The sequence below is a fragment of the Jaculus jaculus genome, chromosome 4, assembly GCF_020740685.1.
Source record: "Jaculus jaculus isolate mJacJac1 chromosome 4, mJacJac1.mat.Y.cur, whole genome shotgun sequence".
NCBI classification, from domain to species: domain Eukaryota; kingdom Metazoa; phylum Chordata; class Mammalia; order Rodentia; family Dipodidae; genus Jaculus; species Jaculus jaculus.
This window is the reverse complement of record NC_059105.1, coordinates 88,668,709-88,692,229: the sequence shown is the minus strand read 5'-3', so window position 1 is coordinate 88,692,229 and position 23,521 is coordinate 88,668,709. Positions and strand designations below refer to the sequence as shown.

General features: G+C 40.6%; 1 protein-coding gene across 2 annotated transcripts in view; it reads right to left on the bottom strand.

The window, feature by feature from the left end:
- Positions 1-23,521, bottom strand: part of Neb (nebulin) — a 224,295-nt gene that overhangs the window by 86,075 nt on the left and 114,699 nt on the right. The window contains exons 72-85 of one of the 2 annotated variants that reach the window (XM_045147212.1): positions 22,651-22,854; positions 21,977-22,081; positions 20,577-20,684; positions 18,803-19,114; positions 17,245-17,448; positions 15,377-15,481; positions 15,122-15,229; positions 14,475-14,786; positions 13,608-13,811; positions 12,507-12,611; positions 11,582-11,689; positions 9,717-10,028; positions 1,600-1,803; positions 1,160-1,264 (exon numbers count right to left, since the gene is read on the bottom strand). In XM_045147212.1, the coding sequence (XP_045003147.1) occupies positions 1,160-1,264; positions 1,600-1,803; positions 9,717-10,028; positions 11,582-11,689; positions 12,507-12,611; positions 13,608-13,811; positions 14,475-14,786; positions 15,122-15,229; positions 15,377-15,481; positions 17,245-17,448; positions 18,803-19,114; positions 20,577-20,684; positions 21,977-22,081; positions 22,651-22,854 (2,496 nt within the window). The remainder of the gene's footprint in view (positions 1-1,159; positions 1,265-1,599; positions 1,804-9,716; positions 10,029-11,581; positions 11,690-12,506; positions 12,612-13,607; positions 13,812-14,474; positions 14,787-15,121; positions 15,230-15,376; positions 15,482-17,244; positions 17,449-18,802; positions 19,115-20,576; positions 20,685-21,976; positions 22,082-22,650; positions 22,855-23,521) is intronic. The other variant, XM_045147213.1, reaches the window with a different exon arrangement.

The window sequence follows — 23,521 nt, the reverse complement described above, 5'->3', positions numbered from 1 at the left end:
GACCCTACCTCAAAAAAAATCTTATAATACACCATACCATGTTAAAAGAAAACGTGTATTTTGGTTCACATTCAAGTGGGAGGTTTGCTTTCTTCTAAAATGTGAGCCATTTTCACTATTAGCCTCTAAAGTTAAAACCTTTATTTTTAGCACAGTTTTGACTGCTGTGCTGATTTTGCTGATATTGTATTGATGGTAGGGTTTTAGGTTTATCAAGTAAAAGTGATTATACGAGACTGTGTAGAACTCTCCTGACAAAATGTCTAGGAGTTAACCAGAAGAGGATCTCATTTGTACTATTGGACTACTAGCTTTTTGACTTGGATTGTTCTTGGCCTTCCTGAATGATCCTCAGTTGTTTGTATCATACTATCTGAGCTCGCTGCTAAATTTGATTGTTACTATCTTAAGATTTTTTTTCCCACTATTATTAGTGTATAGTTTTTTAAAGTTATTTTTAAAATTTATTAGTTGTTTTTTACTAATTAGCTTTGTACTCAGTGAATACAGTCAAGTTGGTACCATTTTTAGGCTCATCCGTGTACTACCCCCTCCCCCTGGCCCCTCCTTGTTGAGGTATATGGATAATGTATAGTTTTTATTTGTGGAAATATTTTGACAATTTTTTTCTAACTATGATGATTTTTCTTGTTTATTAGCTCCACAGTAATTTATTTCCTAAAATTCTGAATTATCTATGATACTAATAAGGGGATCTTGGTGATAGAGAAAGAACAGTGTTTAATAAAGCTTTTAATTTGTTGCTGTGTTTTCTGTACTTGCTGGGACCACCTTTGGCAATTGATATTTGCAACTCTAGCAAATCTCAAAGAGATTCAGGTTTTTAAATTCATTCGTGTGATTTTGAGCTTTTATGTATGTACCATCAGCTCTTCTATCTTCTTGTGCCTCTCCCCATGCTTCCTTCTTTGTCCATATTTCTTCCCCTTTGCCATGTTGCCACTGGCTCCCCCAGGACTGCCTTGCCAAGGGCCTCAGAGCCAGAGCTCTGCTCTGCTCCTCATTCTTGGTCTAGGGCTGTCATGAGGACTTCTCTTCCCCAGAAGGCTTCCCTTTCCAATTGGCTATGAACACTATGTTCACATAATGGTACCCAATGGGTGTTTCCAAGGAAACCCGAGTCTGTCGTGATACTTACATTGCTCACATTAAGAGCATTTGCTCTAGCGAGATTAATTTCAGGAGTGTCTGGCATTATGTGGATTGAAGTTTTATCTTTATCCCAAACTTCTCTGTACTTTGGCTATGGAAAGAACCAATGACAACAAAATCACTTCACAATGTGTACTTTTGCTAGTTTCAGTGCACAACTTTTAACTATTCTAGATTTGATCTAAAATCTTACCACATTTGACATTTCTAGAATTTTTACTCAAATTTGACATGAAAACTAAATTAATACTCTTTATTGACAGCTTGAGTTTTTAAAATTAATAATCAAACCTAGATCAATGTTATCAGTGTCGCTTGTTAAATTTTTGTTACCACCAATATCACTTTTTCTAGAAATAGATTAGCAGGTCAGTTGTCATTTATAGCTTGAAGTTGATTTCACTAGGTACAAATGGAGTGACTTACGATGCTAATATTTTCAGCATTTGTCTTAGCAAGGACCACTTCCGGTGTGTCTACAATACTCGTGTACTTGAGCTTCACCACAGGTGTCCGGTAGACGCTGTCACGTAGGATCTCCTGGGCATTTTTGACTCTTAGTACTTCAGGAGACCCTTCAGGCATCCAGCCAATGCCACGCAGCCACTCCAAGTCAGCCTTGTAGACCGCCTGGGAGAGAAAGCACAGTGAAGTTGGAGTAGCAGTTGGTTTTTGGTTTGTGATGGTGGTAATAGAAGGAAGCATTTGGGGCATTTTACTTATTTTTTCACAAGCCATACTTTAAAACCTCACACCTACAGCTCCTCATGCACAGCGGTGCTCGGTTCTGCCCTTGTTCCTGTGGCAGTCACCTGTGCGCAGGTGCTCATGCCATTCTGAAGGCAGAATGATGTGGAAGTAGCTTTTCCTCTGGGGAGATACATAGATGACATCTGACTCCTAGATAGGCAATCAGCCTCCTGGCCAATGTGGGCGTTTAAGGCAATAATAATGAGCTCTGAAGTGAGCTCCCTACATAGCCAATTAATTCAACTCTGGCATTGTAGTCCTCGCAGTTTGTGGCTTCCCACTGGTTTGAGGATGCAGACCGAGCACCCTAGGCAACTACTCTGGTAGTCTTCCAGCTCTCTATCCTGATCACTCTGGCTGTCCCTCGGTGTCTCTGTGTCCTCTTTATCTCCATGAACCTGCTAGATCTCTTTCCCTCAGGAGCTTTCTATCTCTTGTTCACACTGTCACAGATCACTCTTCCTCCTCATCTCATTTTTTTTCTTTTCTTTTTGGTTTTTCAAGGTAGGTTCTCACTTTAACCCAAGCAGACCTGGAATTCATTATGTAACCTCAGGGTGACCTTGAACTCACAGCGATCCTCCTTCCTCTGCCTTCCAAGTGCTGGCATTAAAGGAATTCTCCACCTAGCCTGGCTGTCTTTCTTTTTGTGCATGTGAATGTGTGTTTGTATGTGTGTGGAAGCCAGAGTTGATGCTGGGTGTCTTCCTCAGTTACTCACTATCTTAATTTCTTCTCACTCCCTTTGTGCGTATGAGGTGCACGTGTGTGTATGAATACGGATGCCTGTGTACCATGGTATGCATGTGGGGGTCGGAGGACAACCTCAGGTTTTGGTTCTTGGCTTCCACCTTATTTGCACAGGCTCTTTTGTTTTTTTGCTGCTGCATATACAGACTAGCTAGCCCACAGGTTTCTGGAGATGCTCCTGTCTCCACCTCCCATCTTGCTGTAGTGTTGTTGGGATTACTGGCACATGTTATCCCATCCAGCTTTATGTGGGTTCTGGGGGCCTAAGCTCAGGTGCTCAGGCTTGCATAGCAAGCACTTTTACCCACTAAGTCATTGCCCCAAGTCTTTCACCTTATTTTTGAGACAGGGAATTTCAGTGAATCTAGAGCTCACCCATCAGCAAGACTAGCTGGGCAGCAGGCGTTGGACAGCCTCGGGTCTCAGCTTTCCCGATGCAGGGATTACAGGTGCATTCTGCCACACCCAGCTTTTATGTGGGTACTGGACATTTGAACTCAGGTCCTTCTGCTTGCCTGGCAAGCACTTTACCAACTGAGTCATCTTTTCAGCCTAGCCATCCCAGTTTTTACTGATGCTCTTTCATTAGCATCTATGGTTTTGTTATCATTGTGAACTTCCTAAGGTCAAGAGCTCTAAGCCTTACTGTCTCTTCTTTATTCACCATCATATCTCTCGTCTTGGCACAGTACCTGGCATGTGGCATAATGATTAAGAACTTAAATGATAATTATCCAATCACTAGTTCCACAAACTGGCCTCAGCTAAGTTTTCTTTAAGCTAGATCCTTTATTTTAATTGGGATTTTGCATATTCTCATTATCTTTCCCATATCTAAAAGTTTAGCAAATGAAATTGTTCTGCTAAATACCAGTGATTTTTCTTCAAAATTAATTGCTCAGTAATAGTTGTGTAATAGCTCAGTTATGATAAGGATCTGAAATAATATGATTGGTAGGCATGCCTCAATATGCCAACGTGGCTCATGTTAATGAAGAGACTACAGTTCCCTAAAAACTGTCCTGCATCTACCATTTGGCAATTCATTTCAATTTATTCCCAGGCATGCTTGCCTGCAACACACCCAGTCATTACTTAAGCATCCCTTGAGGGGTAAGGAAACCAAGTTCACAGAATTAAAATCTGGCATCCATCCTACAAAAGAAATAAATAATCTCATGGCAGACATCATTTAAAAAAGATTGAGTAGGCATAAAATATGAATAAATCTAAAAATGTTGGATAAGTTAATGCAGCACCATGTTGGGAAGAACATCCACGTAAAGGAAACACGTGATTTCAGAGCATGGAGCTGACCTAGGCAACTGATTTCAAGGAATCATATCCTGCTTCAATACATAGCTGAAGGACCATGCATGGACAGTCTTACCTTTAACAAACTACCTACATATATATACACACATACATACATACACGCACACATTGCTATATTTATATGTATATGTGTACACACACACACACACACACACACCAGTAAATCTTTTGAAAAATTCTGGTAGGCCCTTATCAATGAGAGGGAAGACTTTGGGAACAAATCTGGTCATCAGGTAGGTAACCAATACATTTAACAAGATACCAGAAAGATGTGCCCACATGGGGGGAGTAATGTTTTCCAGGGCACTGGAAGAAGTCACTGTGACAATCCATGGCAGGCTTTCCTCCTGGTGTGTGTGTGGGGGGTGGGGGGGAACACTTACGTCACTCTGCAGGTCGTAGGCTTTCCTGGCTTGGATCACATCATTCTGGTCAGGAAAGCAAGACCACTGGTGCAGGTACTGACGATAGTCCACATTGCTTGCTAATGCCTGGCCTTCTTTGGCAGCATTGATGGACACCATATCCACTGGGATGGAGATCTTGGCCTTGTGGTCATTGTAGACCTTTTTGTACAGCCTGTCATTCTGCATCTTCAGCACATTTGCTGCCCAAACCAGCTTCGGGTCTTCCTTGGCATTGCGGCATCCAATGTAATGGCCTTTCTGCTTCTCATAAGCAGTCTTGTACAGATACTGAGGGCGGGAATACAAGAAGGAGAGCAGTTTTCCCACACTCACTCCTAAAAGTCCCATTCACAACAATTTCATCTCTCAGGTCATCTTCGTTTTGGACACGTTTTATCATAATTCATGCACTGTTTTCCACTTCTAGCTACATTGGTTAGTATCTTACGCTGTCCTATGCATATGACTGAAAGTGCTGTGAGCCCCTTTAAGGCTAGACCCGTGCTCCTGGGTCATCTTCCCAGGACTGCCTTGGTGGGCTTCCCCTGAGCTTTGCTCATGGATTTCTATCTTCCGATGTTTCGCCACAAACAAGCACAACCTGCACTCAATATTACTTAAATCACATTATGCTTAAAATTTAAACTTATTATAAAATTGTTTTTAAATGTATAACCCCCTGGGCTAGAGTGAGACCCTACCTCAAAAAGACAAAAAAAAAAAAAAAAAAAAAGTAAAACCCTACAATAACAGAGGATAATTGGTATCTGTGTAGCACACTTTCAAATAAACAAGTAAGTATTTAAAAAATATTTCTCTTGTACTGCATAAAATTATATCAGAGCCATTCATAATATGCATGCTACACTTTGGGTAATAATTATTTATGTCCATTAGCCCACTAAATCTCTAACTGATATTGAGAAAACTTTAAGGAAAGCATGAAAATTTGTACCTAAACATAGGAATTGCACAAACCAAATATAGATGCAAGAAGCTTCTCAAATAGTTGTCCAAAGTGTTCTGGGATTTTAAACAATATGCAAGTCACAACTCCCTTCACTCTTGGAGAATGAAATTCCCTGTTTGCCTACTGGCTAGCATTTGTTTAAGTTAGTCAAGGAAGAGTTCTTACATCACTGGCGATATCCCGAGAAGCCTTGGCATGCTGGATCCCAATGGCATCTGCACGTATGTCATAACCTGTCATCTTGACATCTTCCCAAGCCTGCTGATACTGTTTCTGTTCAGGGGATTACAATGCCACAGTTAGTCTGAAGAGGGAGCTACTGAGTCAGCATTGCTGATCAAGAACATGACATTTGATAGGGGTAATAAAACATCATACTGTTGATAAGATAGCTAGTAACAATTATGGAGAACAGAAAAATATCTTTTTCAGATTTATAGGATAGATGAGTTTCATGCTAAATGAGTTCCTATGAATTTTTGATAACATTTAGTAAAGGATTCCCCCCAAAATTATTTTGAGGGAAATTTAAGAGACAGTAAGTGATATTAAGAAAAATGACGGGCTGGAGAGATGTCTTAGCTGTTAAAGCACTTGCCTGAGAAGTCTAAGGACCCAGATTCAATTCCCTAATACCCCTGCAAGCCAGATGCACAAGGTGGTTACATGTGTCTGGAATTTGTTTGCAGTGGCTGGAGGCCCTGCGGTACCCATCCTCTCTCTCATTCTCTATCTGCCTATCTCTCTCTCTCTCTCTCAAATAAATAAATAAAAATAAAAATATATTTTTTAAAAGCACACAAAGCTGGGCATGGTGGTGCATTCCTTTAATTCCAGCAGAGATAGCAGGATCACTGTGAGTTCAAGGCCAGTCTGGGACTACAGAGTGAGTTCCAGGTTATCCTGGACTAGAGTGAGACCTTACCTTGAAAATAAATCACAAAAAGTATACTTTAGTTGATTTAAAATTTTTTGAGTTACCTTTGTGTGTGTGTGATGTATGTGTACATGTCTCTGTGTGAATATGTGTGTCTGATAAGTGGGCACGCATGTACCATAGCACATGTGTGGAGGTCAGAGGGCCATCCTGGGTGTCAGTCTTTTCCTTTGACCTTGTTTGGGGTAGACTCCCTTTACTGTTCACTGATGTGAACACCAGGCTGGCAGGCCCATGAGCTTCCAGGAGTCTTCAGTCTCCCTCCACTCCTATCTTGCCAAAGTACTGGGGTTAAGATGCTCTCTATTGCGTCCAGCTCTGCATGGGGTTTGGGGATCTGAACTCAGGTTGGCATGCTTGTGCATCCAGAAGTTTACCTACTAAGCCACCTCCCAGCTCTATATTAGTTGATTTTTAAAGGCAAGGCAACAACAGTTCACTAAAAAGAAAAAATTAATATGATACATAAATCTTTAAGTTTTATGAGTTTCTTGAGAAACCATGGCCTTTTTCCTTGCAAAAGAATTATATATTTCTGCACTGTAAAAAGCACAGACATATAAACTACTTATTTCTAGCTTAAAGAGTAGAAATTAAAGGGCAAGGCCTTTGCTAAGCTTTCTTTGGAGCATACTGAGGGAAGGTGTGGCTAGGCAGAGAGCACTCTGTAATGCAGACGAGTGTGCGACGTCTTACATTGCTAATCTGGATGGCATTGAGTTTAGACTGCAGCATTACTGGTGTGTCAGCTGGCACATTCACATTGGCCTTCTCTTTGTCCCAGGCATCACGATACAGCGGCTGGTAAGTGTAAAAAGAACAGGATCGTTGTTTAGTGCACAAGTCAATTACCACATGAATAATGTTTAAAATTAGAAGTTATTGTTGGATATTCTCTGATAGAAATGTACATCACATTTTGTCTCCATTTTGTGTTCTCTTCAATTTAAAAAGTATAAAATGACCAACAACAGTTCACAAATTGCACAACATAAACTTTACATGAATCAGAAATATGGTAGTAAACAATCCTTTTCTCTTATGTATATCTAATTACACAGCAAGTAAGTCCACATCACAGACAAATTAGGATAACCCACAATGCTCATTAGGATTCTGCGTTCTTCACTCAATAACTGTCCTGTCTGATGTTGAGATTGCTCCAGGACTTCTCGTCCTATTTTATGATTGAGTAGCCATAAATAGGTGGCAATTTTGTGGCTGTGGTACTTATGACAACCCAATATGCATCTTCACATTCAATTAAAATCGGCATCAATGTCTGGATATACTTGTGTTGCCCAAAGGCATATCAAAGCAAATTAAATACAGTTAAATAACTGATTAAGAGAGTGAGACCCTACCTTGAAAAACCAAAAAAAAAAAAAAAAACCCAAAAAACAAACAAACAAACAAATAAATAACTGATTAACTATATGAAGGCTTAACCAGTCACAGGTATGTTCAGGATCTTACTGCCTATGATACTGGCAATTTAAATTAAAATTAAATTTAAAGCCCACTCTACAATATCAAGCTACCATCAATCACGGGGTATAAGAGGGCCTACACCTATCAAACTGTCTATCAAAAAAGTAAGTGTTATCTCAATTTTCTGGGTGCTAACTTACTCTCCGTTGGAGAATCTGCTTCTCTTTTCCAGATAGATGCAGATCCTAAGAAGAGAGCTGCCCCAACATACCTCAGAAGGGGCCCAACTGAAACTAAGGACAACTGGCGAAATAAGCAAGGGTGATGTTTTCCTGTGAACTGGATACCAGCACAAAGGGGAAGGAGATCAATGCAGAGAAAAATCAACTCCTACCAAATCAGAGAGCCAGAGCCTCAGAGGCCCCCAACACCTCAGCACTGAAGCAGACCAAAAATGAACCCAACATGGCTCAGGGAAATCTTGCGGAAGAGGGGGCGGAAAGAATGTCAGAGTTACATGTTGGGTCATGATTTTCAGAGACATTTATCATACTAATAACTGGGGGCTAACTCCACAATGCACGACCCACTTTCAATAACAAGGAGGGTCTAATGGGAGGGGGTAGATCACAGATGAGCCTAAATAATGGTACCAAACTGCCTGTATTTACTGAAAAGAAAACTAATAAATTAAATTAAAAAAAAATAAAGTTCACAATTAAAATTCCTCTTTTCTAAATAAAATTTTTATTCATGTGTACATGCATGTTTGTGTGTGGGAGAGGATGCACATCAGGGTCTCTTGCTACTTCAAGTGAATTGAAACGCAGTTTTGTGGGTCTGACTTTACATGGATGCTGGGGAATCAAACCCAGGCTAGCAGGCTTTGCAAGCAAGCACTTTTAACCACTGAGCCACCTCTTCAGCCGGAGAATTCTTCCAGCTTGAGAGTTGTGTGCACACACCACCACACCAGCTTACCTGACTGATCTGCAGAGCATTGGTCTTTGCCAAGACCACTTCCGGTGTGTCTACAATGCTGGTGAATTTGAGGGCCTCGGGCCTTATACGATACAACCTTTCATTCAAAAGATTCTGAGCATTCTTCACCCTCATCACGTCCACAGAACCCTCTGTCAACCATCCGATACCCTTCATCCATTCCAGATCTGACTTGTACACGTTCTACACAGAGGAGAGAAGAATCACTTTTACCTATTGGGTTGCAGACCACCCATCACCTCTACTTAGAGCATCAAGTGGAAAAACCATGGCAGTCAAGGGGAACAGCTCACAGGGAATGACACATTTTATTCTAGGTTGAGTTTCTATGCTCACCCCTTAAAGTCTGCTTTTTAATTTTTTTTAATTTTTATTAACATTTTCCATGATTATAAAAAATTATCCCATGGTAATTTCCTCCCTCCCACCACCCCAACACTTTCCCCTTTGAAATTCCATTCGAAGTCTGCTTTTTGTATAGCACTGGGAATAGCAGCTGTAGGAAGTTTAAGGGAAATGATGCTGAGACATATGCATGAGGAGAAACTACATACACTCTGTGCATATATCAGATAAACTTGAAAGCCAATGCTCACTTTATGCTCACTTCTACTTCTGAAATGTAGACATCTGATTTTTATATGTCAGAACAGTTAGGACTGAAAATTTCTACTTAATTTTATAGAATGATTGGTAGATTTTTATGTAGTCTTAGGGTGGCCCTGAATTCATGGCAATCCTCCTAATTGGTAGATTTTTAACTTGGTGAATAATATTCTGCTATCATAAACAAGAATCCACAACACAAATTAATGTTGGAAAAAAACCTTCAACTGCTACCATGAATTAGACAAAATACTTTAGGTCCTTTACGATGGCCATTTAAATGATGTCTCTGGAGCATGCACTGTGATTAAACACACAACTACCCATCTCCCAGGAGCTGTGACAACCTACTCACATCACTCTGCAGCTCATAGGCTTTTTTAGCCTGGATCACATCGTTCTGATCCGGCAGACAAGTCCACTGGTGCAGATAGTTGCGATAATCAACGTCGCTGACCAGGACCTGGCATTTCTTGGCTTGAACAATTGACATCATGTCCAAGGGTGTGTTATAAATTCCTTTAGACTTCTCATAGGCTTTCTTGTATTCTCTGTCACTCTGGATCTTGGCAGCATGTATAGACCATACCAACTTGGGGTCATCTTGCAGGCTGCGGAAACCCACGTGGTGGCCGAGCTGCTTCCGGTAGCCTTCTTTGTATTTGTACTAAAATGGTACAAAGAGAGAGTGAGAGAGAGGGGCGGGGGGGGGGGGGAGACATGAAAATAATCCACTGAAAAGATTTTCTTCTTTAAGTGATTTCAGGCTATTTTCTTTCTTTTTTTGGTTTGCTTTTGTTTTTGTTTTTTTGAGGTAGGGTCTTGCTCTATCTCAGGCTGACCTGGACTTCATTATGTAGTCTCAGGGTGGCCTTGAATTCACAGCGATCCTCCTACATCTGCCTCCCGAATACTGGGATTAAAGGTGTGCGCTACCACGCCCGGCTTCAGGCTATTTTGTTTAATCTTAATGTGAACTCGATCAACAATGGCAGCTATAAATTTCAGATCACTTTAAAGAAATCTGACTATTTTAGATATATTTTTAGAGGACATAAATAAATCAGGAAGAAAACTTTAATTGATAGGCATACTACTACTACTAATAATAACAATAATAAACAACTAACATTTACTCTATGCCAGGCACTATTATGAGAGCTTCAAATATGTTAGGTAGACACACACAACACTGTTCACTTTTTTAGACAAAAGTAGTTTAATAGTGGCAATTATAATCCTAATCACCATTAATTCTCACCAGGTTTCTGTGAGTTAGATGCTATTATTATTCTATAATTCTTAAGAAGAGAGGCACCTGGCAGTAGCAAGGCTATCTGGCAGGTGGAGAATATGTTAGATGGGTTCTGAAGAGTAATGAGGGTGACCCACAGAAGAGTCATAGGGTGACAGGAAATATGCACATTGAATTCAGGAATAGAAACTGAGATCCTTGGATTGAGTCAGAAGATGACAAGCAGGAGGTCTGTGGACAAGTTTCCATCTGATGAGGTCTTAGGACTCCAGGCAGATGGTGTTCTTTTCTTTCCCATATTTGGAAAATGTAGAAAAGTTTGGGTAGAATGGAGAGAGAAAATTGGGAGTAAGGTGAGGTTACTCAGCATTAAGGTAGAAATGAGGAAAAAGAAGGAGGAGGCAGCTGTGTGCATGAGATAAGGACCAGAGAGGAAACCAGGCCAGGGAGAGAAGGCACATAAAGGCTTGAAGCCGAAGGCTGGGCAAGGCTTGGAAAGATAAGTATTTAGCTGTGAGCAAACTTTAGAATTAGTGTTAAGTAAACTTGAAAACGTTACTATGAGTATTATACATAAGCTTCCAGCATGAAATGTTTGATATAAAACATGACTTCAGGCTTAAGTAGTATACAAAACCATCATTTGTCACTTACATATCTGACATTGTGGTGAATGTTAGATGTATTTTGGGGATAAAATGACATATTGATTCCTGAATGTTTCCCAAAGTTTCATAAGGATTCCTCATGAAGTTTTATTCTACTTATAGACTGCAGAAACACTTATAGGTACACCACATTTATCTTAACCTTAACAGTTTATCCTGTTTTAATACTTATAAATAGATGGTCTTTAGCATGAGACAAAATGCAGTATCTGCATGGATATATAAAAACCAAAGTTCTTGAAACATAGTATCTCTATTTGCTTTATGAAAACTCAGCAGAGAACAGAAGGAAGTTACCTCACTGGCAATCTCTCTGGAGGCTTTGGCATGTTTGATTTCAATGGCATCTGCTCTTAAGTCGTAGCCTTTCTGCTTAGCCTCATCCCAGTCTTTTTGATAGAGTTTCTATTAAATCAAAGCAAAGATTTGCTTAAAGAAAAATAAGAAAGCATACTCAAGACAGTCATAAGTCATATGATGTAAAAAAGGCAATATAAAACATACTCCTTTTTGAGCTTCTATCTTTTTATTATTGACTCTACAATGTAGGATACTTCTGATTAAAACTTTCAACTAAACATCTAGCTCTACTAATGTTTGAACTTTTACTCTTGTCACAACTATAGTACAATTTGAAATTATCCCAGTACATAGTACATGGAGACTAAGAACCAATGGTGAAGTCAGATGCTTCGTCAAGGTCCAGAGAAGCCCTGGAAAGATTTCCCCTGATTTTACCCTTTGGACTTATCAGCAGCATTTGCTGAAAGGATGTGACATAGTATTATAGGTATCCTGCTCTTTGAGTATAAGCCAGAATTTTCTTCTGGCTGTCACTTGACTTTGAAGTACACAGCAAGAAGGCCTTAGGTCACTGAAAAGACCTAAGAAGATAATAGACACTGCTGAGGGTTTGGGTACTTACTTAGGGTTTCATCATTCCCAATGAATACATATGGAGTTGAGGTATATGTACTAGGCCATGTGAAGACATTTTCAAGGTCTAAAGGAGAGCACCTATAGGACTCAGGTACCCCATTATAGCAATCTAGACACTCAGCTACTAGACTGAGCTAGCATTCACAAGAGAGAATTTCTATTAAATCTAACCACCCAATCCCAAGGGCATTTCTAAGGTAGGTAACTTGTCCATTGTAACACCCTCTATTAGCAGAGATATCATCCTATAAAGGCTTTTACACTCTCTATTTAGGCCGCTTACATTGCTGGTCTGTAATGCATTGATTTGGGCCTGCAGCATGATTGGAGTATCCAAAGGAATGGTGATGTTGGTTTTGTCTTTATTCCAAGCTTCCTGATACAGCCTCTGTGGACAGAAGGGAAACACTCTAACTCAGCAACCCAGAAGGTATATCTGAAACATTAAGCCTTAGCAAGTATTTTCTCTGGATGACATGTCAACTCAGGTAGGCAATGCCACTCAGATATCTGGTCCAGTATTATTCTGAGTGCTTTCCTGAAGGATTTTTCAAAAATAATTTTTATTTTTATTTATTTATTTGAGAGAGGGGAAGAGGGTAGGAGGGAAGGAGGGAAGGAGAGACAGAGAGAGAGAGAGAGAGAGAGAGAGAGAGAGAGAGAGAGAGAGAGAGAGAGAGAGAGAGAAAGAAAGAGAGAGAGATGGGGGAGAAAATGGGCACACCAGGGCTTCCAGCCACTGCAAACGAACTCCAGATGCATGCGCCACCTTGTGTATTTGGCTTATGTGAGTATTAGGGGATTGAACTGAGGTCCTTTGGCTTTGCAGGCAAGTACCATAACCATTAAGCCATCTCTCCAGCCCATCCAGAAGGTATTTTTTAAGAGATGCACAGTCATATTAGTAGATTGTGACTAAAACAAAGTCCTGTCCATCACACGGGTGGGCCCAGTTCAGCCTGCTAAAGGCTCACCTCCATGAGCAAGAAAGAATTCTGTCAGCAAATTTCTTTTGGGATTGAGCTACATTTGTGAGTCTCCAACCTACTGACCTGTCTTCATGATTTAGACTTCCAGCCTGAATGAGCCAATTTCTTAAGTGGTCAGTCTCTTGATATCTCTCTCTCCACATGTACATGTGAACATACATCCTGTGTGGTGTGTTTCTCTGGGAATCCTGGCTCATACTGGGCCATGCTGTTTATCAGACAGCATTATGTTCCATGTCAGGGTTGATAAGTATTAGCTGCATTACTATGCGGTGCCATCTTCCTGTTCAGTGATTTGGCTTCACTACACTAATCAAGAGACTCACTCAGTTTTGCCACCATTTTTGGGATACTCTTCTACAAACAGGACAGCCTGGCAGTTAGGTGGCTCTTACCTCACTCATCTGCAGTGAATTGGCTTTTGCCAGGACAACTTCTGGAGTGTCCACAATAGAGGTGAATTTCAAAGCTTCTGGACGTGTCCTATACAGCCTTTCATTCACGAGGTCTTGAGCACCCTTCACTCTGGCCATTTCCACAGACCCTTCTGGCATCCAGCCAATGCCACGCAGCCACTCCAAGTCTGCTTTATACACACTCTACAAAGATGTGAGAGAAAAATGCTGTCAGTATTGGACATGGCCTCTGTTAGCTGAAAACCAAGTGTAAGGTGTGATGGTTCTACAGAAGGAAGATCTGTGATCTTATGGAACTCAGGGACTCTAATATTGATGACAAAACTGATTTTAAAGACATAGTTATTTACACTAGCCATAAATTCCATGATATTTGATATATTACAAAAATTATATAATAAAATTTTTTTGAATCTCATTTCATTTTAATCCTGTAACAAATGACTCAGTGGGATACTATTTAGTGTTTTGGATCTAGTTAATAAAGTTAGCAATTTGAAAAACACTCAAATTTGCACTCAAATGCTCTACCTCTAAGCTATACCCCCAAGATGCACTATCTTTGTTTGAAGTATATCCTCAGTGCCAGAAATGACAAATGACATGGAGTCAGTAGTTTGGAATCAAAGCTGGGAGATAAAAGACATGACCTCCATAGGGTTCCTCATCTCTGTTTACCACGATGTAAGTCTTAAATATGGGGTTTCTACTCAATGATATGAACAATGCCTTCCCACACCCAGCCTGGGTTGTTGTAGCCTACCACTCTAAACACAGAGACTCTGACTGTGAAATTAACAAGTCCATGTCTTTCTACTCCTTCTTCCCCCAAGTTCAATTACATACATCACTCTGCAGATCATAGGCCTTCTTTGCTTGGATGATGTCATTCTGATCAGGCAAGCACGTCCAGTGATGCAGGTAGTTGCGATAATCAACATCGCTGACCAGAGTCTGGCACTTCTTGGCCAGCACCACACCCAGCATGTCCACGGGGCTGCTGAACTTGGTCTTCCACTTCTCAAAGTCCTTCTTGTACTCCCTGTCACTGTAGATCTTCCCTGCATTCATGGCACACATGATCCTGGGATCATCCTCGATGCTCTGGGCTCCAATGTGGTGGCCTTTCTGCTTCACATAGGCTTCCTTGTACTTGTACTAAGATGTCAGAGACAGAGATTTAGAAACCCAGGGCTAGGACTGGACTCATGCTGACCACTGCATACAAGGAGAGTTTCATACTTCAAACTTTTTGACATCTCTGAACAACTTTCTACTAACAAAACAATCTTTTATCATAAAATAACTATTAGTATATCTTTGATTGTGGGAACTTTACCTGTAGCAAACTAATTGGAACTCAGAAATGTACTTTTTTTGTGTGTGAAATAATGGGAAACTATAGGGAGTACACATGGAAGCAGGGGCCAGCCACTGTCCTGGGTGTTGCTCAGCACTATGGATTCCAAGAGAGCTCGAGGGAAGACACTCACATCACTGGCAATGTCCCTGGAGGCCTTGGCACTTGTGATGGAAATAGCATCTTCTTTCAGATCATAGTCCTTCATCTTTGACTCATCCCATCCCTTGGTATAAAGTTTCTAGGCAGAAGGTAAAACACAATGAAAAAACATAAATATGTTAGAAAGTTGATAGACCAATCCTAGAGAAGAAATGTTTAAAGTGGAAAAAAAAAAAGCATTTAATGACTTCTATGAAAGTTGAAAGAGCAATCTGGAATCTCTTACTTGGCTGATATTGGCAGAATTGCTCTTGGCCAGCAGGATTTCTGGGGTGTCTGGCATCACGTGGATGGAGGCCTTGTCAGCATCCCAAGCTTCGGTATACAAGTGCTGTGGGAGAGAGGAGCAAAACCTTCCTTGGAGCCAGTGACCTGACAGTTATCAAATTTCACCTACATTTCACAGTAACTGGATCCTCTTTAGGTTACTTAGAGGAAAGGGAGGCCAAGGAGTCATGGAAAGTAGAACACAGCAATATTTAAAGAGTTCTACCACAGCTCCACAGCTAACCTAAGCCAGTGTGATGGTCTTGTGAATCACGAGCTTACGAGCTTACTCTAGACATGGGGCTTAGTTAATAGCAAGGATACAGTAGAAACCCACAGATGGCAGAGTCAGTCTCACATTGAAATGCTTCTCCTTCCAAGCTGTGTGACCCCTGGGAAGGCACAAACTTCTTCAGATTTCTCCTTCCTAAGAGGGGAATAAGTGTGTGTGTGTGCGTGTGTGTGTGTATGAAGTGTGTGTGTAAGTATATGAAGAGTATGTGTGGTATGCATGTGTACTGTGTGTATGCACATTTATGTGCCAATGCAACACTTCATGAGTGCACCTGTGGCATCCAGAGAAGAATTTCAGGTGTCCCCCTCCATCACTTGTCCACCCATGTTGTCACTGAGGAGTGTCTTCATTGATTCTAGAACGTGGTGTTTTCCTGAGTCTCAGTGGTTCTCCCATCTCTGCTTCCTACAGGACTGGGGTTACATATGTATATGGCTATGCCCAGCTGTTAGTGTGGGTGCTGGGGATTCAAACTATAAGCCACCTCAGGCCCTTGTACTTGCTCAGGATGTTCTTCTAACTGCTGAGCTATCTTCCTAACCCCAAATCGTGTGTTTCTCAATTGACTATTTAAAGATTAACTACGCTATGTAAAATGCCTCAGCTGTAGTACATTATTAATATTTGTGGGTGTTATATTTGTGGTTGCTATTGACAAGTATGATGTAAGAGAGTTTCTGAAGTTTTATACTCCAAATTCTGGAACTTGCTCTCTGAGACTTAATTTTCTATTCATCTCTGGGTACCTGAATGACTGGAAGACCTCCATGTAGGGATAGAGGGTTTCAATTAAGCTCAAGTCAATCTAAAGTGGGTACAGTTAGAGCCTAGTCATACAGAATAAAGAGGTAGGATGCTGGAGATAGGACTGCACCATCCACCTTGTGACATGAACTGTAAGCAGCAACCAGCTCATTTTCAGAAGTGGATTTCAGGATGGGGAGATGGCTCAGTGGTTAAAGGTGCTTGCTGACAAAGCCTGCTAGTCCAGGTTTGATTCCCCAGTACCTATCTAAAGCCAGTTACACAACGTGGCACATTTGTCCTAGAGTTTGTTTATGGTAGCAAGGTGCTTGACACCCCCTCCATATTCTCTCTCTCAAATTAATAAAAAAAAAAAAAAAAAAAAAAAGGATTTCCACAACCTAAGGTAACAGAGCAAACCAAGCAACTAAATACAGTCATGTGCTGGCACCACTGTGGAAAGTTGTGTTGTGGGATTTATATTCCTTAGTATATGAACCACAAAAAGCAGAGGCCTCGGTCTGCTCCGTCTGGAGTACTACTTCATATCCCTGGGCCACACCTGAGGAGAAAGTAAGCACTGCCCTCTGAAACCACCCCAAGCAAAGCACACAGAGTTAAAGGGAAGTGTGGAGAGGAGTGTACAGCACCACCAGAATTCCAGCACTTTCTCTGTGAAGGCCTGTAGGAGGATGAGGCCCACCGCCACTCTGTTCTCTGGGGATCTTCAGGTCCACCAAACCTGCGGCCGGCGTGGCTCTGGGAGCAGGAAACTGCTAGGGCCTCACCTTGCTCATCGTGATGGCATTGCTCTTTGCCAGGACAATTTCCGGGGTGTCTGGAATGCATGTGAATTTGAGCTGGTCTGCAGGCTGGCGGTACTTCCTGTCGCTCAGGATCTCTCCGGCTCTCTTCACCTTCTCCACCTCTACAGAGCCAATGGGAACCCATCCAATGCCTCTCAACCACTCAAGGTCAGCCTTGTAAACAGCCTGAAAATGAAGTAATGCCAAACGTGCAGACATTATCAGCAAACTTCATCTTCCTGGTAACTGAGCTTGACTGATTACATGCAGATAATGCATATTTCTGAATTTTACTTTAAAATTTTAGGAAGATCCACTGGATTATTTTCACTTAAAACAACTCACTGAACACCTTGTCCCTGAAGGTAGCCAATATTTGCATCTTAAGATACAGAAAAGCCTCCTTAGCATGTGATTTCACTGGTAAAAACAACTGTAATGAAATTACTATCTGTCCTCCGAAGCAGGGTGTTTATACCCTGATGTGACTGTCAACACCTCCTCATGTGGGAATAATATGCTTTTAGAAGATAGTGGGGCTTCATTTTTATCTGGCCTCAGTCCTCACAGCCCCTCATATGCCAGATACAGGATGAACACTACCCACTGACAGAAAATAGATTTGGGTTCATATGATTCTATGTGTATGCTTTTAAGTCAAAGAGTACATATAAGGGCAATAGATTCTGTTTTTATAATTTTTTAGAACTTAAAAAATAGCAATATGTTTTATAATAAACATAATCTTAAACTCTTAAACATAATCTTCTAAAGCAGCTCTTTCGTCAGAGCTGGGTCAAAGCCAGAGATGCCTGTACCAATAAGGTAGTATTTGCATGGCTAAAGAAAATTTCTTGGTGACAAGGAGCCTTTCATATTCTAGAGTGCTTTCATTTTTGATTGCTTATGAAGTTTGTCAAAATGTATTGGAATCATTCCTAAACTTTCATTTACAACTTATAATGGAAACCTACAAGATAAGAGAAGTTAGTAAAAGGATATGCAATAAATGGATTTGGAAAACTAGTTTGCTTCTAATCAAGAATTCTTAACCTGACATAAATGAGTTTGGATAAAAAATTTATAACATCATTATTTTCATTAAATTTTAATGAAAAGTCATTTCTAAGTTATAAGTATAGGCCATGGGTCATGGCACTGTAAACACTTCATGTGATTTTGTCTGAAACAGACATTATAAACATTGTCATGTATTATTACAGAGGTCACAAACATTTATGCTCTTAATTTCTTTGACTTTTGCCATCCTAAAGTTAGTTATTACACATGTGGCTGTGATTATTTTATATGCAAACAAAAAGTATGTATATTACTACATCATAGATTTGGTTTGATATTTTCATGACCACATTTCTATATGATTGGTTTCCTTTAACACCAACATTTATTTTATTCTATGCAATTCATAACACTGTCCTGAGAAGGGGCTCATGTACCAAATTGTGCAGATTTCATGACACAAATTACAATTCCATATGAAGCTGTTTCAATGTGGCTAAAGAACATTAGGCCCACTCACATCACTTTGCAGGTCATAGGCCTTCCGAGCCTGAATGACGTCATTCTGGTCAGGCAGGCAGGTCCACTCATGGAGTAGATGCTTGTAGTCTATGTCGCTCACGAGGATCTGGCACTTCTTGGCCAGCACCACGCCCAGCATGTCCACGGGGCTGCTGAACTTGGTCTTCCACTTCTCGAAGTCCTTCTTGTACTCCCTGTCACTCTGGATCTTGGCCACGTGCATGGACCACACCATCTTGGGGTCATCCTCAATGTTCCGGGCGCCAATGTGGTGGCCCAGCTGCTTGCGGTAACCTTCCTTGTACTTGTACTGGTGGAAGGAAAGGAGATGGAATTGAATGATCAGAACACACAATTACTTGTGTTTTCCTCACTGCTGTCATGAAGTAGAGAACTGAATATCATCAGCTCTGCTTTATGAGACAGAACCTGATGACCAGGGCAAAGCGGTAGCAGCGCTGAGCTTGGCCTGCAGAGCCCATTCCTCATACTTTCCACTTTCTCTATGTGGCACTAGCCAGTGGACACTGGATTCCTTGATAAGTAAAAGTGATGCATCTACTTAAAGACATATTATTTTCCTGAAACTCTTTGATATTAATCATATTTTAGAGTATCTTCCTTGTTGTTGGAACTTGCAATGAATTCCCTGGTCAAAGATACGCCTCACAGTTAGAATTTATGTGCCACCAGCATCTTCCTTATTTTAGCCTGTCAATATCATTAAAGTTTCATCATTGGAGAGTCACATCTTGCATTTCAGAATCTACTTCTAAATTTCCAGAGTAATATACCATGGTCCAGTTTATTATGAGAGTACCACAGCATGGGCATTTCAGCTTTAGTAGCTGGTAATACTTTGATAACAGAAGGAATGATGCGTCATCTATCTAAGGTCTTAGAGACTTCCAGAAGAAGTTGGAGTTGTATCCTAAGGAGGTGACTTGATGCACAGAATATGGACACTCTCTGAATTTGTTTCAGATGTACAGAAAAGGAGTGGGAAAAGAAGTGAGTGCTGAGAAAAAGCCTCACTCCGGCTTGTTCTTGAGTCCTACTAGGGCCTTCTTATCAGGAGACATTCACTGATAGTTGTAATGAATGACACAAAACTCTAAGCCATATCCACTCTCCAACCTTCTTTTCATGTCAGAATAAATGCAGAAAAGCCAAAGGAAAGAACCCACATTGGCACTGGCTGATTTATTTGTGCTATGAGCAGGTTTATTTTCACAAATATCTGGATTAGCTTCTTCACAATGTAACATGGCCTAGGGATGCAGCTAGTGAGTGCAAGGCCCTGGGTTCCATACTCAGTACCACAGGACAAAACAAAATAGCAAGTTTTGTTTCATTACTATTGTTGTAATAATAAATAATAGTGATAAATTATTATTATCTGAGGCAGGTTATCATTTTAGCCTAACCCAGGCTGACCTGGGACCCATTCTATAGGCCAGGCTGACCACAAACTCATAGTGAACTTTCTATCTAAGTGCAAGGGTGAAAGGCATGAACTACCATAATGGACCTTTGTTGTCATTTTTTTTTTTAAGACTGTATCTTTGAATGACTAATGGGCACAATGGACACAGTATTTAGTGGCTTCTCTGCTTCCTGTCCTTTCTTTTTCACCACAACTTTGTATGTGGGGGAGTGACTGAAGGAGATTGAGTCTTGGGGAGACAAGTTAGGTTCTGGCAAGAAACACTCTGAAAGCTGCTATCTGTGGACATCTTTGGGCAAGAAATACTTCCACAAACATCACTTACGTCACTAGCAATATCCCTGGAAGCCTTGGCTGCCTGGATTGGAATGGCATCCACGCGCAGGTCATAGCCTTCCTTCTTGGACTCTTCCAGAGCCAGTTTGTAGAGTTTCTGCAGAAAAGAGAGTCATGTATCACCACTCCTATTATAGGAAATGAGGCTGATTTCTGTTCCATTTTCTGTGCCCTCATCTAAACTACTGGAAACAACCCATTTATGTTCCCTGGTGAGTTCACAGATGCCTACACTTCACAGACACTCAAGAGTGTTCAGGAACATGTTCTAAACTTTGGGACTGCACCAGAAGCACTGGGGATGGTAATGAGGTAATGAACACATGATTGCCATTTTGTTTCCAATAATAAGCACAGGTTAAAAACTATTCACTAATACTATTTTAGTATAAAAATTTTCATTTTAATAGGAATTAAGGAAAAAGAATAAAGATAGTATTTTATAGTTGAATATATGTGTTTTAGGAAAAACCCAACACACTGTCTAGTTTTTCTCATTTTGCTCAAGCCTAACATGATGGACCATAATCAGTCCTCAGGCCTGGGCTTGGGATCATTGCCATTATGTGAATAGTCAGGTGACAGAGATGACTAGACATGTGCTGTCAAGTCACACTAAATGATATACTGGCACACTGAAGTAGCAAAATACACAGAATGTAAGAATGTCCCGAAAATGCAGTTGGACCTCAGGGTGCATGAGGGGTTTGTTCCAAGAACCCTCCTCTCATGTCAAAATCCACAGCCATTCAAGCCCCTAATATAAACTGGCATAGGTCACAGATTTGCATATAACCTATGCAATATCATGTATAAATTTTCATTTTTCTGAAAGACAGGGTCATGCCATAGAGCCCAGGCTGGACTCAAACTTGTAATTCCCCTGCCTCGGCCTCCTTCCTGACTTCTGGGATTACAGGCATGCATCATCTTGCCTGGCCAGTCCTGTATACTTTATCTCTGCATACTTAATACAATACAGATGTTTGTAAACAATTGTTATACTATATTTTCAGTAAGATTAACAAAAAGTCTATATAAGTTCAGCACAGGTATAATATTCTTAATACTTTTGAACCATGGTTAAGTCTGCAGATGCAGAGCCCACTCACATTGAGGGATGACTGTGATACCCATACGGAGCTGAACAGAAGGCTCTAAGAATATCATTACTTCTGAATATGCCTTGATACTCATTCTACTCTCTGATTGTTAAGAGAAGGCTGGCCTTCTTTGTGAGACCACCACATGGCTCAAAAGTAATTAAAGTATGAGCTATTTCTTTTACTGCCAATGTATAGGTAATAAATCAGTTGAGCATTTCACTAAGGAAACAGTGTAGCAGCTCGCTTTTGCCTTTCTGCTCATTACAAGAGACAGTTTACTCACATCACTGTAGTTTATTCGGTTGAGTTTGGCGAGCATGATCTCTGGTGTGTCAGGCATGACATGGATTGTTTTCTTGTCATTGTCCCAGGCTTCAGTATATAGGCGCTATTAGAAAAAAGGAGAAAAGTATTTTGGTGTTCACAAACATTTTTTCTTTTGATTATATTAGTCATCTCTCTTTTACATAAGACAGAACTAAATTTATTAAAGCTATACTAGCTCTGTTGTTTCTTAGTAAAATCTTTAAACAATTTAATATTTTAGTTGTTAAAGAATTTAATGCAATTAATTTAATTGGTTTGCAATATTTAAAAATATGGAATTATTGTTTCACAGGTTATTTTTTCATATTATTTCTTTGAGACAGGGTCTCATGTATCCCAAGCTGGCCTCCAGCTTGCTATGTAGCCAAGGATGGCCATGAACTCCTGATTCTCTTGCCTCTACTTCTCAAGTGCTGGGTTTATAGGTATATACCTCATACCCAACTTTCCACTACAGGATTTTTAACAAGAGTTTGTGATTTAAACTACCACTAAGTAACAAAAGTATTTTAGTGGAAAACTCATCTTAAAAGGTGGCTTTGTGGTAATCTCTGGAATGCAGTAACCTGCCACAGCCTTTGCCTTGCCCCAGTCACGCCTGCCACTCAGAGGGAAGGAGCAAGGACTCACCTTGTTCATAGTTATTGCGTTGTTCTTCGCCAGCACCTGCTCCAGGGAGTCGGTTACGCTGGTGAATTTCAGCGTGTCGGGACGCTGGCGGTAGATATTATCGCTCAGTATCTCTGTGGCCCTCTTGGCTTTCACAACCTCCAAGGAACCAATTGGAACCCAGCCAATGCCTTTCATCCATTCGAGATCTGCCTTATACAAATTCTGAAGACCAACAAGTAAACACATTTATTAGTGTTTCAGTGAACAGCTAGGCTCCCAGTACAGTCAAGCACTGACTGACACGTACTGCTGCACCCCCACTATAAGTTTTTCCCTGATACTTTCTTCTTGTTTTAATCTGGAGGATTATACCAAGAATGATGAAAGTTTTTTTTTTAAAGACACTGTCCTGCCCTTGAAAGTTTTACAAGATATTACAGAGAAGGACTGTTTGTTGGGCCTCAGGCAATGTGCTCTAATAGCTCCAAATAAAATCACGTGTGCAGACCAGAGGCAGTAAGTAGCGCGATTACAAGAACTCCTTCTTCCATCTTTCAAGCTCATGGACCTAAGCAATATCACATAAATGTGTTGTTGTAAAGGTATCAGGTAGTTACGTAAGACCTTCATAATAGGAGCAAAAGATGACGACATCAAACTAAAAGAGACTAATTGGAAGTGGGAGGGGATTCTATGGAGGGTGGGGGAATGGGGAGTGAATCATCATGGTTTTATTGCCTATACTTATGGAAACTGTCAATAAAAAGTTAAAAAAAAAAGATATCAGGGGCTGGAGAGATTACTTAGTGGTTAAGATGTTTGCCTGCAAAGCCAAAGGACCTCGGTTCAATTTCCCCACGACCCACACAAGCCAGATGCAAAAGGTGGC